General features: G+C 41.0%; 1 protein-coding gene and 1 pseudogene across 1 annotated transcript in view; one reads left to right on the forward strand and one right to left on the reverse strand.

Moving 5' to 3' along the window:
• Window positions 1-15,411, reverse strand: part of IQGAP1 (IQ motif containing GTPase activating protein 1) — a 107,062-nt gene that overhangs the window by 65,554 nt on the left and 26,097 nt on the right. The window contains exon 3 of the mRNA XM_070775164.1: window positions 1,546-1,702. Coding sequence (XP_070631265.1) covers window positions 1,546-1,702 — 157 coding nt within the window. The remainder of the gene's footprint in view (window positions 1-1,545; window positions 1,703-15,411) is intronic.
• On the forward strand, window positions 15,018-15,115 carry LOC139178383 (U6 spliceosomal RNA; annotated as a pseudogene).

Here is a 15,411-nt window from a genome sequence, read left to right on the forward strand (position 1 = left end):
TGCTCAACAGAACATGGTCTTTGGAATTCAATTATTCTGGCTTCTGTTCCTTACGTGGCCATCTATTGGTGACATTGGGCAAGTCACTTCACCCTGTTGAGTCTGAGTTTCCCCATCTTTCATGGAGAAGGAAATGGCAACCCACTCCAGTATTCTTGCCTGGGTAATCCCATGGATAGAGGAGCCTGGCAGATTACAGTCCATAGAGTCATAAAGAGTTGGGCATGACTTAGTGACTGACACTGTTACCCATCTTTAACATCTACTTTATGTCTGTCAGAAAGATTAACTGAGAAAATGTACATAAAACACTCAATGTGGTGTCTGGAAGGCAGAAGATACTCCCAAATGAGGTTTTCTCATACTACACATACAAACGTCCCCCTCTAAACCTCTGCGCCTATTGTTTTTTAGGAAGCCTTACTCTCAAGGCAGGTAGAGGAGCAGGCTAACTGCTTTTACTGCTGCCGCAGTCTCCAGGCCTCTCGTGTCTATCTGTTCTGCACACATTTTGTAGGTTCTCGACAGAACAACTCTGGAGGTATCTTCAGAAAAACTATTTAGTTAACACTCCACATATAAATCTTTGCTTTTTAAAAAATTTTTAAATGAGGTTAGCATATTCTTTCTTTATTTTTTGATTGCACTGTGTGGCATGTGCGATCTTAGTTCCCCGACCAGGGATTGAACCCACACCCCCTGCAGTGGAAGCATGGAGTCTTAACTCCTGGATCAGCAGAGAAGTCCCAAGTCTTTGCTTTTTGATGAGGGAAAGTTTCTATTTGGGATGTTAATTTTGGCTTAAGATCTATACTTTCCTCGTTTTCCCTCAAATTTCAACATAAAGCAAAAATCTCTCTTGACTCTGTCTTCATTCTTAATTCTCAGCTCTGACCCAGTTCTGACAGTTGACCCTTCACACATTTGCTCTTGGTTTTGCAATCTTCCTCTATCTTCTACACTCACCCTTTTCTAGACAAGAGCTCTTAGGAAAGCTCCCCACAGAAACTCTATAGGCAATGCAATTTGGTCCTTGTCAATATTCCAAATTACTTATGGTAGTCCTCTTTTTGAGGGTCCCAGGCCACAAGAATCAAACACCCATCTCAATTTCCTGAAATCAGATCACTTTCCTACTTATCTTAAACTTTAATATCACGGGGTGATTTTCTCCCCTCCAAAGTTGCTAATGCTTTTAATGCTTTTAATTTGTCAACAAACCTCAGAGTTTGATTAAAATTAAGGTAGTAATTTCCCTAGTTATTTCCTCTGCCTTCTAAGAAATAAAAAATTCATTAAGGACCATGAAAATTTCTCTATACAAATTACTCATTAGAATTGCACCAGGAATACGGTCAGCTCAAGTTCTTTTACTACTATATCTTGACTTTGCACTGAACTTTCTCCACTCTGCCAGACATTTTATTTTTTTGGAACAAAGACATTTCCACGTATTTCTCAGTAACTCTTTCATGGGATAAAGGATGCTAAACTTCTCTCTCTCTGCTTTATGGAAACTGAAGCACCACACAGGGAAGGACTCACCTTGTATCTGGTCTGCTCTCGGTCATAGATCTTCTTCAGGGACACCACTTTAGGGGAGAAGAAGTTTCCCAGTTTGGCGAGGTAGACCCCATTCCTAAGCCCCTCTTCCAGTTCTGTGGTGGGAGGCAGATCTTCCCCAAGGCATGCTTCCATCCACCTGCACAGAAGGAGAGAGGACTTGAGAAAAGAGAGGGAAGGTCTGAACGCTTTCCTCAGAGATCTCAAGCTTAATTTCCATTCTCCTTGGACAAGTTTATATCGAACATAGGCAACACTCTTTAAAGATTCAATTTCAGGGGCTTCCCTGGTGGCTAAGTGGTTAAAGAATCTACCTGCCAATGCAGGAGACACGGGTTTGATTCCTGATCTGGGAAGATTTCACATGACTCTGAGCAACTGAGCCTGTGCCCCACAACTACTGAGCCTGTGCTCTATAGCCTGGGAGCCGCAATTACTGAAGACTGAGCACCTTAGAGCCCATGTTCTGCAACAAGAAAAGTCACTTCAATGAGAGAAACCCGTACAGCAATTAGAGAGTAGCCCCTCCACCCCCTGCCACTTGCTGCAACTAAGAAAAGCCCGTGCAGCAGCAAAGACCCAACACAGACAAAAATAAATAAATAAAATTATTTTTTGAAAAAAAGATTAAGTTTCACACACATCCTTATCCTGGCCCAGTCACACCTCAGAAGCCGGGAACTGAGGAAAATTCCTGAGTATAAACGCCGCCCTCTTCTCCGCCCTTCTGTTCTCTCCTGCAACAAGACGCCAGCTGGCCTCCAGATCCTCACTGCCCACGAAACTCAGCCCAGACCCTCTCCCTCACTCCTTCAGTTGCTCCTGAAGAATTCCTAAGAAGAATCTTTTGTAACTGAGGCCACCATCTCTCAGCTGCTCAGAAACTTAAATTTGTAGATGAAGTTCTCTTCTGGTTTGAGAATTCAGCATTGACAGTGAATTTCTAGGTTCAGATTTTAAAGTTGTTTGGGGGTTACCAAAACAGTCAATCATCTCACCTAAAATACTTTAGGAAACTCCAGTGGAACCAGTACAAATGAATTAAATGTTTTTTTAAGAGGGGAGAGGAAGCTGGAAAGGAAAAGAAAACTATACTGTCCACCTCAGATTCCTCTTATAAGATTTCAGGGAAGCCCAAGATAAAACCCTAGTGGCTCAGATGGTAAAGAATCTGCCTGCAATGCAGGAGACCTGGGTTCAATCCCTACGTCAGAAAGATCTCCTGGAGAAGGGAATGGCAACCCACTCTAGTATTCTTGTCTGGCAAATTCCATGGACAGAGGAGCCTGGTGGGCTACAGTCCACGGGCTCGCAGAGTCACTTGACAGAGCAACTAACATTTTCACTTTCAAGATAAAACAAAGCAAAATTTACTTGCATACATTTTCTACCAATAGAAATGTAGGTAACTAAAATACCATTCAGGGCAATAGTTTTAAACTTTTTTTTTGAGTCACAGAATCCTTGGAATATGTAAGGAAAGCTATAGACCTCCCCTCAAAAAGGTACACATACCTAAGTTTATAATTTCAGAGATTTCATTGACTCCATATTGAAAACCCTTAATTTAAAATTATGCTACTCAAACTTTACAAGGCTACTGTTATCCCCATGTTCTTCACCACACCAGGGCAGCGGGTGGGGTGGGAAGAAGACCCCTATATGATGCCCGGTCTATTTCACTAGTGCTAAATATTTGAAAAGCCAAATGAAAAACACAAAAGAACAAAGATATAGCAGACTGAAGTAAAAATTAGATTTGCTGACAAATGAGGCAACAGAAAAATTAAGCATTTATAACGTCAATTGATACATAAAGTTTAAATTAAAAGATAATAAAATTTCTTGTATTCCATCTTTCCAAACTTAGATTACCACTCAGAATCTTTAAAAAAATAAAGGAAAGCAACAGTGGCCCTGCTTTTCTCAAGTTCTACAAAACAGTTATTCAACCTCACTTTCAAGACTATTCTAACTCAGAGAGCACAACGTCTGACACTAAGTCGGTACTCAAATAAATATTAGTTGGATAGATGAATGGGCAAGAGAATTTTCTGGTTATTTCCTATATCCAATGATACTGTGTTTTCTCCTCTGGCTTTTCTTTTACATAGTAGAAGAGAAATGTCACGGGGGCGGGGGGGGGGGGGCGGGGGGGGGGGACGACACAAATGAATTTTCCAAGAGTCGCCACAGTAACTAGATACCAAATTGTAACAACTATAAAGTCCAAACTATGCTTCTCCAACAGCCTAAAGACCAGGAGGGCAATGTGGGGAAGAACGTAGGTCCATGGTATGAAAAAGAGCTGTAGTCATTGGAAATAATTGTCCCTCCAATGTTTTACTGCTGAAAAGGATACAGCAAACAGCTCCTGGCAACCCCTGCTCTCGGGGGGAGTCTAACTTGTGTTCTCATTAACAGGGACAAATCTGGAATAACTCGAAGCGAAACACAGTCCTTTACCACATAAGGGTGTAAAGAAAAAGTAACATTTTCCTCTCAAAATGGAGAAGACTGTGGATAAACAGCTCACTAGTTCTTTTGCCTCGCATCAGAGCCAGCCACCAGGGCTCTGCAGGCTCCTCTCTCCTCTGAGACCACTAGATTGCTGATAAGTCACTTCAGTCGTGTCCGACTCTGTGCAACCCCATAGAGGGCAGCCCACCCGGCTCCCCTATCCCCGGGATTCTCCAGGCAAGAACACTGGAGTGGGTTGCCATTTCCTTCTCCAATGCATGAAAGTGAAAAGTGAAAGTGAAGTCGCTCAGTTGTGTCCAACTCTTAGCGACCCCATGGACTACAGCCCACCAGACTCCTCCGTCCATGGGATTTTCCAGGCAAGAGTATTGGAGTGGGGTGCCATTGCCTTCTCCAAGACCACTAGATTACAATCACATTATTAAAAGGAGGGACCACAGCCACACCCTCCACAATCCTTCTCTGCCTCCTCTTGTCTGACTACTCTAAAACAGTCCCCATTGATGACAAGACTCGCAAGCTTTCTGGTGGAGCTGAATGCCCTGCATATCATACAACTGTCAGGCCAAAAGAAGTCACCTGTGACCTGGTTAAAAAAGACAAACCAGAGAGCAGGAGCTACAAGAAACAAGCAAAGCATATGAGTGTCTCTAAACAAGCCTCTATCTGCACTCCAGTTCCCTGCATGGCTCATCCTTCATTCTAAACTCTGCTCCACAGCAAAAGTATCATCTGGTTTGTTTATAAGCATAAAGTTAGTTAAATGAGGACCAAATTACTTTGGAAAATTAAGAATATTAAGTGACGCACTATATTACTATAATTTTTAATCATAGCAACAGTTTGAGTTCTACTATAATTCTGAAGAGACAACAAACCCACCTGTCCTCTCCAGTCCATCTGAGATTCCCCCTCTGCCACTAATTCAAAGAACCACAAAATGCGAGAGCAAGGAGCTGTTAGGACAAATCCCTTTGGGGTCTTCCCCCCAATATAACACACATCCATTATAGAAAACTACAAGAACTTTCTCATTACTTTATGAATATTTTCCATGTTATTATACAGTCTCTGAACACCCTGAGTCACATTAAAATTCTACTAAGTGCTTAATCAGTCACCTATGTTGGATATTTATAACATCTCTAAATGTTTTCAACTGTTAAATAATTCTCCAAGGAACATCTTTGTACACAATATTCTTCTGTATTTATAATTAATTGCTGCGGAAAGATCTTAGAAGTGTAACTCCAAAACAAAAGATGTTATTGACCAAAAGCTCACCCAAAGGTTGTACCAATTTGCACAACCCTCTTGTTTTACAAATAAGAATTCAGGTCTACTGAAGGTTACCTGCTAGTTAGTGACAAAGGTAGGATAAGAGGACCCTGATTCCTAGTAGAATCCTTCTCACTAAACCACTATTGCTCTTATCACATCACCCCAGAAGCCTAAGAGGGCTGAGCTCCACAGAGCTGTCTAAACAGGACAGAGTTGCAACTCTCCCATGCAGGGAAAAGACTGGTATCTCTGCATGTTTTGTCCACTTAAGAGGGTTTTAAATATTTCAGCTTAACTGTAAGTCCACCAGTATTTCTCAGCTCAGACACAAAGCTTCCTTATAAAAGTTAAGCATTTAACTGTATAAGTTCACTTTAGAATAAATCTATGCATTGATACCTATCTTACACCAGACACAAAAAAAATCAACTCAAAATGGGTTAAAGACTTGAACACTGTAAATCTGAAACTATAAAACCCCTTTAAGAAAACATAGAGGGTAAGCTCCTTGGCATCAGTCCTGGAGACAATTTTTTTGGAGGGTTTGACATCAAAAGCAAAAATAAACAAGGAGGATTATATAAAACTAAAAAGCTTCTGCACAGCAAAGGAAACCATCAACAAAATGAAAAGGCAACCTACAGAATGAAAGAAAGTATTTGCAAATCATATATCTGTTAAGGGGTTAATATCCAAAATATGTAAAGAACTCAACAACAGCAAAAAAAAAAAAAACCCAACAATCCAATTTTTAAATGGACAGAGGTACTGAATAGTTTTCCAAAGGCATACAAACAGCAACACGTAAGGGAAAGGATGCTCAGCATCATTAAATCATCAGTTCAGTTCAGTCATGTCCGACTCTTTGCAGTCGCATGAATCGCAGCATGCCAGGCCACCCTGTCCATCATCAACTCCCGGAGTCCACCGAAACCCATGTCCATCAAGTCCATGATGCCATCCAACCATCTCATCCTCTGTCGTCCCCTTCTTCTCCCGCCATCAATCTTTCCCAGCATCAGGGTCTTTTCCAGTGAGTCAGCTCTTCACATCAGGAGGCCAAAGTATTGGAGTTTTAGCTTCAACATCAGTCCTTTCAATGAACACCCAGGACTCATCTCCTTTAAGATGCACTGGTTGGATCTCCTTGCAGTCCAAGGGACTCTCAAGAGTCTTCTCCAACATCACAGTTCAAAAGCATCAATTCTTCAGCGCTCAGCTTTCTTCACAGTCTAACTCTCACATCTGTACATGACCACTGGAAAAACCATAGCCTTGACTAGATGGACCTTTGTTGGCAAAGTAATGTCTCTGCTTTTCAAAATGCTGTCTAGGTTGGTCATAACTTTCCTTCCAAGGAGTAAGCGTCTTTTAATTTCATGGCTGCAATCACCATCTGCAGTGATTTTGGAGCCCAGAAAAATAAAGTAAGCCACCGTTTCCACCGTTTTCCCATCTATCTGCCATGAAGTGATGGGACCAGATGCCGTGATCTTAGTTTTCTGAATGCTGAGCTTTAAGAGAACTTTTTCACTCTCGTCCTTCACTTTCATCAAGAGGCTCTTCAGTTCATCTTCACTTTCTGCCATAAGAGTGGTGTCATCTGCATATCTGAGGTTCTTGATATTTTTCCCGGCAATCTTGATTCCAGCTTGTGCTTCCTCCAGCCCAGCATTTCTCATGATGTATTCGGCATATAAGTTAAATAAGCAGGGTGACAATATACAGCCTTGAAGTACTCCTTTTCCTATTTGGAACTAGTCTGTTGTTCCATGTCCAGTTCTAACTGTTGCTTCCTGACCTGCATACAGGTTTCTCAAGAGGCAGGTCAGGTGGTCTGGTATGCCCATCTCTCAGAATTTTCCACAGTTTATTGTGATCCACAAAGTCAAAGGCTTTGGCATAGTCAATAAAGCAGAAATAGATGTTTTATGGAACTCTCTTGCTTTTTTGATGATCCATCAAATGTTGGCAATTTAATGTCTGGTTCCTCTGCCTTTTCTAAAACCAGCTTGAACATCTGGAAGTTCACAGTTCACGTACTGCTGAAGCCTGGTTTGGAGAATTTTAAACATTACAATGCGTGTGAGATGAGTGCAATTGTGTGGTAGTTTGAGCATTCTTTGGCATTGCCTTTCTTTGGGATTGGAATGAAAACTGACCTTTTCCAGTCCTGTGGCCACTGCTGAGTTTTCCAAATTTGCTGGCATACTGAGTGCAGCACTTTCACAGCATCATCTTTCAGGATCTAAAATAGCTCAACTGGAATTCCATCACCTCCACTAGCTTTGTTCGTAGTGATGCTTTCTAAGGCCCACTTGACTTCACATTCCAGGATGTCTGGCTCTAGGTCAGTGATCACACCATTGTGATTATCTGGGTCGTGAAGATCTTTTTTACACAGTTCTTCTGTGTATTCTTGCCACCTCTTCTTAATATCTTCTGCCTTTTCTGTCCTTTATTGAGCCCATCTTTGCATAAATGTTCCCTTGGTATCTCTAATTTTCTTGAAGAGATCTCTAGTCTTTCCCATTCTGTTGTTTTCCTCTATTTCTTTGCATCGATTGCTGAGGAAGGCTTTCTTATCTCTCCTTGCTATTCTTTGGAACTCTGCATTCAAATGGGTATATCTTTCCTTTTCTCCTTTGCTTTTCACTTCCCGTCTTTTCACAGCTATTTGTAAGGCCTCTTCAGACAGCCATTTTGCTTTTTTGCATTTTTCTTGGGGATGGTATTGATTCCTGTCTCCTGTACAATGTCACGAACCTCCATCCATAGTTCATCAGGTACTCTGTCTATCAGATCTAGTCCCTTAAATCTATTTCTCACTTCCACTGTATAGTCATAAGGGATTTGATTTAGGTCATACCTGAAAGGTCTAGTGGTTTTCCCTACTTTCTTCAATTTCAGTCTGAATTTGGCAATAAGGAGTTCATGAATCTGAGCCACAGTCAGCTCCCGGTCTTGTTTTTGCTGACCGTATAGAGCTTCTCCATCTTTGGCTGCAAAGAATATAATCAATCTGATTTCGACGTCGACCATCTGGTGATGTCCATGTGTAGAGTCTTCTCTTGTGCTGTTGGAAGTGGGGGTTTGCTATGACCAGTGTGTTCTGTTGGCAAAACTCTATTAGCCTTTGCCTTGCTTCATTCTGTACTCCAAGGCCAAATTTGCCTGTTACTCCAGGTGTTTCTTGACTTCCTACTTTTGCATTCCAGTCCCCTATAATGAAAAGGACATCTTTTGGGAGTGTTAGTTCTAGAAGGTCTTGTAGGTCTTCATAGAACTGTTCAACTTCAGCTTCTTCAGCATTACTGGTTGGGGCATAGGCTTAGAGTACCGTGATATTGAATGGTTTGCCTTGGAAACGAACAGAGATCATTCTGTCGTTTTTGAGATTGCATCCAAGTACTGCATTTCGGATTCTTTTGTTGACTATGATGGCTACTCCATTTCTTCTAAAGGATTCCTGCCCACAGTAGTAGATATAATGGTCATCTGAGTTAAATTCTCCCATTCCAGTCCATTTTAGTTCACTGATTTCTAGAATGTCGATGTTCTCTCTTGTCATCTCCTATTTGACCCCTTCCAATTTGCCTTGATTCATGGACCTACCATTCCAGGTTCCTATGCAATATTGCTCTTTACACCATTGAATCTTGCTTCTATCACCAGTCCCATTCACAACTGGGTGTTGTTTTTATTTTGGCTCCGTCTCTTCATTGCTTCCGGAGAAGGCGATGGCACCCCACTCCAGTACTCTTGCCTGGAAAATGACGTGGATGGAGGAGCCTGGTAGGCTACAGTTCATGGGGTCATGAAGAGTCAGACACGACTGAGTGACTTCACTTTCACTTTTCACTTTCATTCATTGGAGAAGGAAATGGCAACCCACTCCAGTGTTCTTGCCTGGAGAATCCCAGGGACGGGAGAGCCTGGTGGGCTTCCGTCTATGGGGTCACACAGAGTCGGACACGACTGAAGTGACTTAGCAGCAGCAGCAGCAGCAGCTTCATTGTTTCTGGAGTTATTTCTCCATTAATTTCCAGTAGCATATTGGGCACCTGCTGACCTGCGGAGTTCCTCTTTCAGTGTCCTATCTTTTTGCCTTTTCATACTGTTCATGGGGTTCTCAAGGCAAGAATACTAAAGTGGGTTGCCATTCCCTTCTCCAGTGGACCACATTCTGTCAGATCTCTCCACCATGACCCGTCCATCTTGGGTGGCCCCATACGGCATGGCTTAGTTTCATTGAGTTAGACAAGGCTGTGATTCCAATGCAGGGGACCACAGGTTCGATTTCTGGTTGGGGAACTAAGATCCCACAAGGTGCACAGTGTACCTCCAAAAAAAAAAAAAAAGGAATAATTTCAATAAGCTCAGACTCCTGCATCTTCCCATATGTAGAAAAGCACTAAATTTGTTAACTTGAGATGTCTGGGTGGTGGTGGTGTTGTTGATAGCAGTAATCTTACGATGTTCCGACTACCTGAGCATTTTGGGCTTTTTTTCCCAAAAAACTCTCATTTTTTCCCGGCTCCTCCCTTACCTCTTTGAAACAGTCCTTCCGAGCTATCTGAGAGGCTGTCTCTCGGGTTTAAGTCAGCCGAATAAAACATATTCTCAACTTTCAGACTGCACTTTTTTTTTCCAGTCAACAGTGGGAATATAAATTGGTGCGGCCACTATGGAGGCAATATGGACATTCCTCAAAAAATTAAGAACAGAACTGCCTTTCATACAGCAGTCCCACTGCTGGGTATACAGACGTCCCTGGGTATTAACAGGGTGGTTTCAGGACCCAAATCTTGGACTCGGATAAGACCCCAAATCCAAGGATGCTCAACTCCTGTATATAAAATGGTGTAGTATTTGCATACAACCTAAGCACACCCTCCCCATATACTTTAAATCATCTGTAGATTACTTCTAATACCTGATACATTGTAAATGCTATGTAAGTTGTTGTAAATACAATGTAAATGCTATGTAAATAATTGCTGCCAAACAGCAAATTCAAGTTTTGCTTTTTGAAACTTTTCAGAATTACTTTTTCCCTGGATATTTTCAATCCACAGTTGACTGAATCCATAGATGCTGAACCTGCGGATACAGAGGGATGACTATATGTCCAAAGGAAATGAAGACAGGACATCAAAAATATATTTGCACTCTCACAATCATCACAACACTATTCACAACAGCCAAGATATGGAAACAACCCAAGGACCCACGCATGAACGAATGGGTAAAGAGGTTATGATATATGCACTGTTGTTGTTGCGTTCAGTCGCCTGTATCTGACTCTTTGTGACCCCCATGGACTGCAGCACACCAGGCTTCCCTGTCCTTCACCATCTCCCAAAGTTTGCTCAAACTCATGTCCATTGAGTTGGTGACGCTATCCAACCATCTCGTCCTCAGTCGTCCCCTTCTCCTCCTGCCTTCAATCTTTCCCAGCATCAGGTATGCATATACATACAAAGAAATATTATTCAGCCATGAAAATGAAGGAAATCCTGCCACTTGTGACAACATGGACGGATCTTGAGGGCAGTATGCTAAGTAGAATAAACCAAAGGGGGGGAAAATACTGTATGGTATCAATCATATGTGGAATCTGATAAAATAAATAAATAAAGTCAAACTTTTAGTGCTTGCCAGGAGGTAGGGCCTGGAGAAAATAGGGAGAGATTGGTAAAAGGATGCAAAGGCACACCTGTAAGATGAATAGGGGGGAGCTAACATAAAACACAGTGACTATACTTGATAACACTGTATAGTATAACTGAAAGACAGCAGAACTGTAAATGTTCTCACCAAAAAAGAAAGAAAAAAGATAAACATGTGAGGTGATGGATATGTTAACTAGACAGAGGAAATCCTTCCACAATATATACATACATCACATCATCACAATGTGCTTGCTTTCAAAGTCCTACAATTTTATATGCTACTTGTACCTAAATAAAGCTGAAATCTAAATAAAATAAAATAAGTTTGGGACTTCCTTGGCAGTCCAGCAGTTAAGACTACACGCTTTCAATGCAAGGGGCACAGGGTGGATTCCTGCTGGGAAACTATGATCCCACACACCGTGCAGTGAGGCCAGAAAAACAAAAACTAACTGAATGAATAAATAAAATATATGCACAAAAGAAAAGTCATTGGCCAACACAATTCTCATGTTACCAACTCTCATGTTGAAAATTATCTTACTATTCATAGAATTTCACGGTTGGAAGGCTCATTAAAACCCTTCCAGTCTACCTAACTCCTCCACTCCCCTCTCACCTCCCACTCCCTCCCTCACTTTAACGCCTGAATACTCCCAAAACATCTTGGTCAAATCATGCTGTAAACTGACTCTGTGGTGGCTCAGTGGTAAAGAATCCACCTGCAAGTTAAGGGGCACAAGAGAGGGGGGTTCAATCCCCAGGTTGAGAAGATCTCCTGGATTAGAAAATCCTACTCCAGTATTCTTCCCTGGGGAATCCCATGGATAAAGAAGCTTTACGGGATACAGTCCACGGGGTCGCAAAGAGTTGGACGGGACTGAGTAAGCTGAAGTATATGAGCATCCAGGCTGACCCCTGATCACTGATGCTGACGTGAAATCACACATTTAAATTATTAACCCGTTTCATCTCAGGATTCTAGTAGCCAAAAAGCTTTTTATTAAGCCAGCATCAGCTCCCCATGAGTACCCTAAACTGCCTCATGGAGCAAGACAACATATGGAATTAAAATATAATGTGTCCAGAAATGGCTGGGGACTTTTAAAGATCTGGATTTATATCTTGTCTCTGTTTTTGTGTGTGTGTGTGTGTGTGTGTAATAAAGTTTTATTAAAGTATAAAGGAGATAGAGAAAGCTTCTGACATAGGCATCAGAAGGGGGCAGAAAGAGTACCCGCTTGCTAGTGTTAACAATGAAGTTATATAATCCAAAGAATGTCTGGAGGTTGTAAAGACCTCATAAGACCTACTCCCATAATTTACATTTTAAGATAACACTGTCCTCAGGCAGGATACGGTGAAGATTGCTCAGTCGTGTCCGACTCTTTGCGACCCCATGGACTGTAGCCTACCAGGCTCCTCTGTCCATGGGATTTTCCAGGCAATAGTACTGGAGTGGATTGCCATTTCCTTCTCCAGATATCCTGTCTCTGTTACTTATCAAGAGTGTGAGTCACTTACCCAATTTCTTCATTTGTTAAAAGGGAATAACAATACTTTCCGGATAGGTCTATTGTTGAGGCTTAAATGAGATTACATATGAAATGCAGGGCTTAAGCACAGGGCTTGGCCAATATTTTTAAAACATATGTGCTTTTCCTCCTTTCCTCTCATATGATGAGTCACATGCTGACACTTCTGTCAGTAAGACGATTCCAGTTCCTTCACGTATGCCTCAAGAAAAGAGAACAGCACCTACCTCACAGGACAACCGTGAGGGTTAAAAGAGATTACCACACAAAGCGTTAAGAACAGTGCCTGCATAAAGTCAGCACTCAGAGCATCAGCTGGTGCTACCAGGAGTCTGAGATGTGACTCCCTGCCCCTCGAGTCTTCCTCATTCATCTCTGAACACTTATGTTCCAGGTGTGGTCTGACTGGCCTGAAATGGAACTGGAACATCACTTCTTCATTCTGAACAGACCAAAACCACAGATAAAGCCTTGATTAAATTATTGTATAACACTTTTCTAATCAACAGAGTTTCTTAGTATGGTTTCCCCCAAATACACTGCTGCTAAACCTGATCTCTGCAGTTCCGTATATTAGATTCTTATTTGCACTCATCTCTAGTACATTTCTTTCAGCTTGATTCAGCCCATTGTCCTGAATGTCAACATATTTGCAGATCCTAATTCTGTGGCCCGAAATACTAACTTCTCTCCCAGCTTCACATTATCTATAAATACTAGTGGATTTTGAAGAATGGTGAGGAGTCAACCAAATGGCCAAAGCAGAGAAGGCCTCCAGGTAGAATACATACCATGTACAAAGGAAGGGAGGGCTGAGAAAACACAGTGGGTTACAGAACAGTTCAGCACTGACGTTGCTGGAAGGGAAAGTAGGAGGTAACGATGAGAAAAAAGAGCAGCTTGGATGGTGCAAGGCCTGTTTATCAGCTAAGAAACCTCTCCATCCGGCACAAGGGACACTGGAGGATTTTAACTCAGAAGTGACCTGATCAGATCTGTGTTTTAGAAAATCTCTTTGGCAACAATATAGGCTTTTAAAATTTTTCTTCAAGTACCAATGTTTTAAAAAATAAGTCACTTTAAAAAAAAAAAGTTCTGAGAATATTATACCAACAAGTGACACCGGCACACTCTTGTCTGTGATGAGGTGTCTCCCCAGGGCCACAGACAGGCCTCAGCGACAAAACTCTCCACAGTAAGGAAATGGAGAACAGAGGTGTTAGTCCTTCCTCCCACAAAAAGGGATATAAACTTTGAACATTTTCTCCTCAAGTTTAACCCTACAACAGCTTTAACAAATCTAACTCAAATGAAAATTACTAAAAAAAAAAAAAGAAAAAATTAAGTGACATTACCTGAAACACAACCATTAAACAGGAAAAGTAACGTTTAAATGGTTCGTTTTCTACAAATAATGCTAAAAAAAAAAAATCTCTAACACTATTTTTCAATTTTGGCAGACATTAAGCTAACTACTTCACATGTATTATCTCAGTTGATCCTTGCAAAACCTCTTACGGTAAATGGTATTATTATTCTTACTTTACTGATTTAAAAAACAAAAAAACAAAAAAAACATGGGCTCCTCAAAGTAAAGTAACTTATCCAAGATTACTTGTCTAGTAAGTGGCTGAGCTCACAATTAAACCCAAGCTGGTATGATTCTAAAGCTCAAACTCAACTGCTGCAATATATTGCCTCCTTTGAAAATAATAATAGTTATCATCTACTTAATACTCAAGTTCTTAATGCTCAAGTTCTGATGCTTCTTAAAGCATCCTAAACCACAGGGCATGGCCCTCATTAACAACCCTTATTCCATCAAGTACCAAAAAGGAGACCTATTAAACACTGAAGTTGACACCCCTACTGTGAAAAATACGTGCTTATATAAAAGCCCATCTTTACTATAATGGCATAATAATTCTTATAAATAGTCTTGATATAATTTCATATTTACCCTATTTTGGTAAAACTTTGATTTATACGTATTTTTAAAATGTACTCTGACAGTCACGTACCCATTTAGGAAAAATTTCTAATGGATCACTCTGTGCAACCTTGCAGTGGCATAAAAAAGTGCTGGATACCTGGAGACCACCCTCTGAGAAGAAAGATGCTTACACTGCTGGCTACAATAGGAGATGATATTTGCACTAGGCTTTTTAAGATAAATTGTATGTAGAGAGGTGAAAACGGGAAAAACAGACACTGAAGATAAAGGAGACAGCACAAAAAAAGAACAAAAAGGACTGAAAACAAATGGCATATTTAAGGAATGACAAATCCTTGTGGTAGAGGAGTACGTGGAGATGTAGCTGGAACATCAGGATTTTAATCTGCAGGCAATGGAAACCACAAAACTTTGTGAGCAGAAGAGCAGCTTGGTCAGATCTGACATTCAGCATGGTAACCAGGACAACAGCACAGAAGACAGAGTCAACAGAGAAATATTAGGCAACTACTTCAAGAATCCAGGGGAGGGCTCGCTTCGGCAGCACATATACTAAAATTGGAACGATACAGAGAAGATTAGCATGGCCCCTGCGCAAGAATCCAGGGGAGAGGCAGTAAGGTCTTCAGTTAGGGCAATGGCGGAAACAGAAAAATGATGAGTAATTTCAGAGAAAGAACTGACCCCATCTGAAGATCTGTTATATGGCTGGGAGTAGGGGTTAGAAGGACACTGAGAAAGATGAAGGTTTACAAGACAAATGGGGGGGAAAAAAAAAGCTCCTGACCTTACATTAAAAATCAAGTGGATTAGAGATTTAAAAACATTTAAAAATTAATGTTAAAATTTTTTTAATTTTTAAAATTAACATTACAAATTAAAAACATTTAAAAATAAATAAATGAATGGTCATATAACCTTG

The sequence above is a fragment of the Bos indicus genome, chromosome 21, assembly GCF_029378745.1.
Source record: "Bos indicus isolate NIAB-ARS_2022 breed Sahiwal x Tharparkar chromosome 21, NIAB-ARS_B.indTharparkar_mat_pri_1.0, whole genome shotgun sequence".
Taxonomy (NCBI): Eukaryota; Metazoa; Chordata; class Mammalia; order Artiodactyla; family Bovidae; genus Bos; species Bos indicus.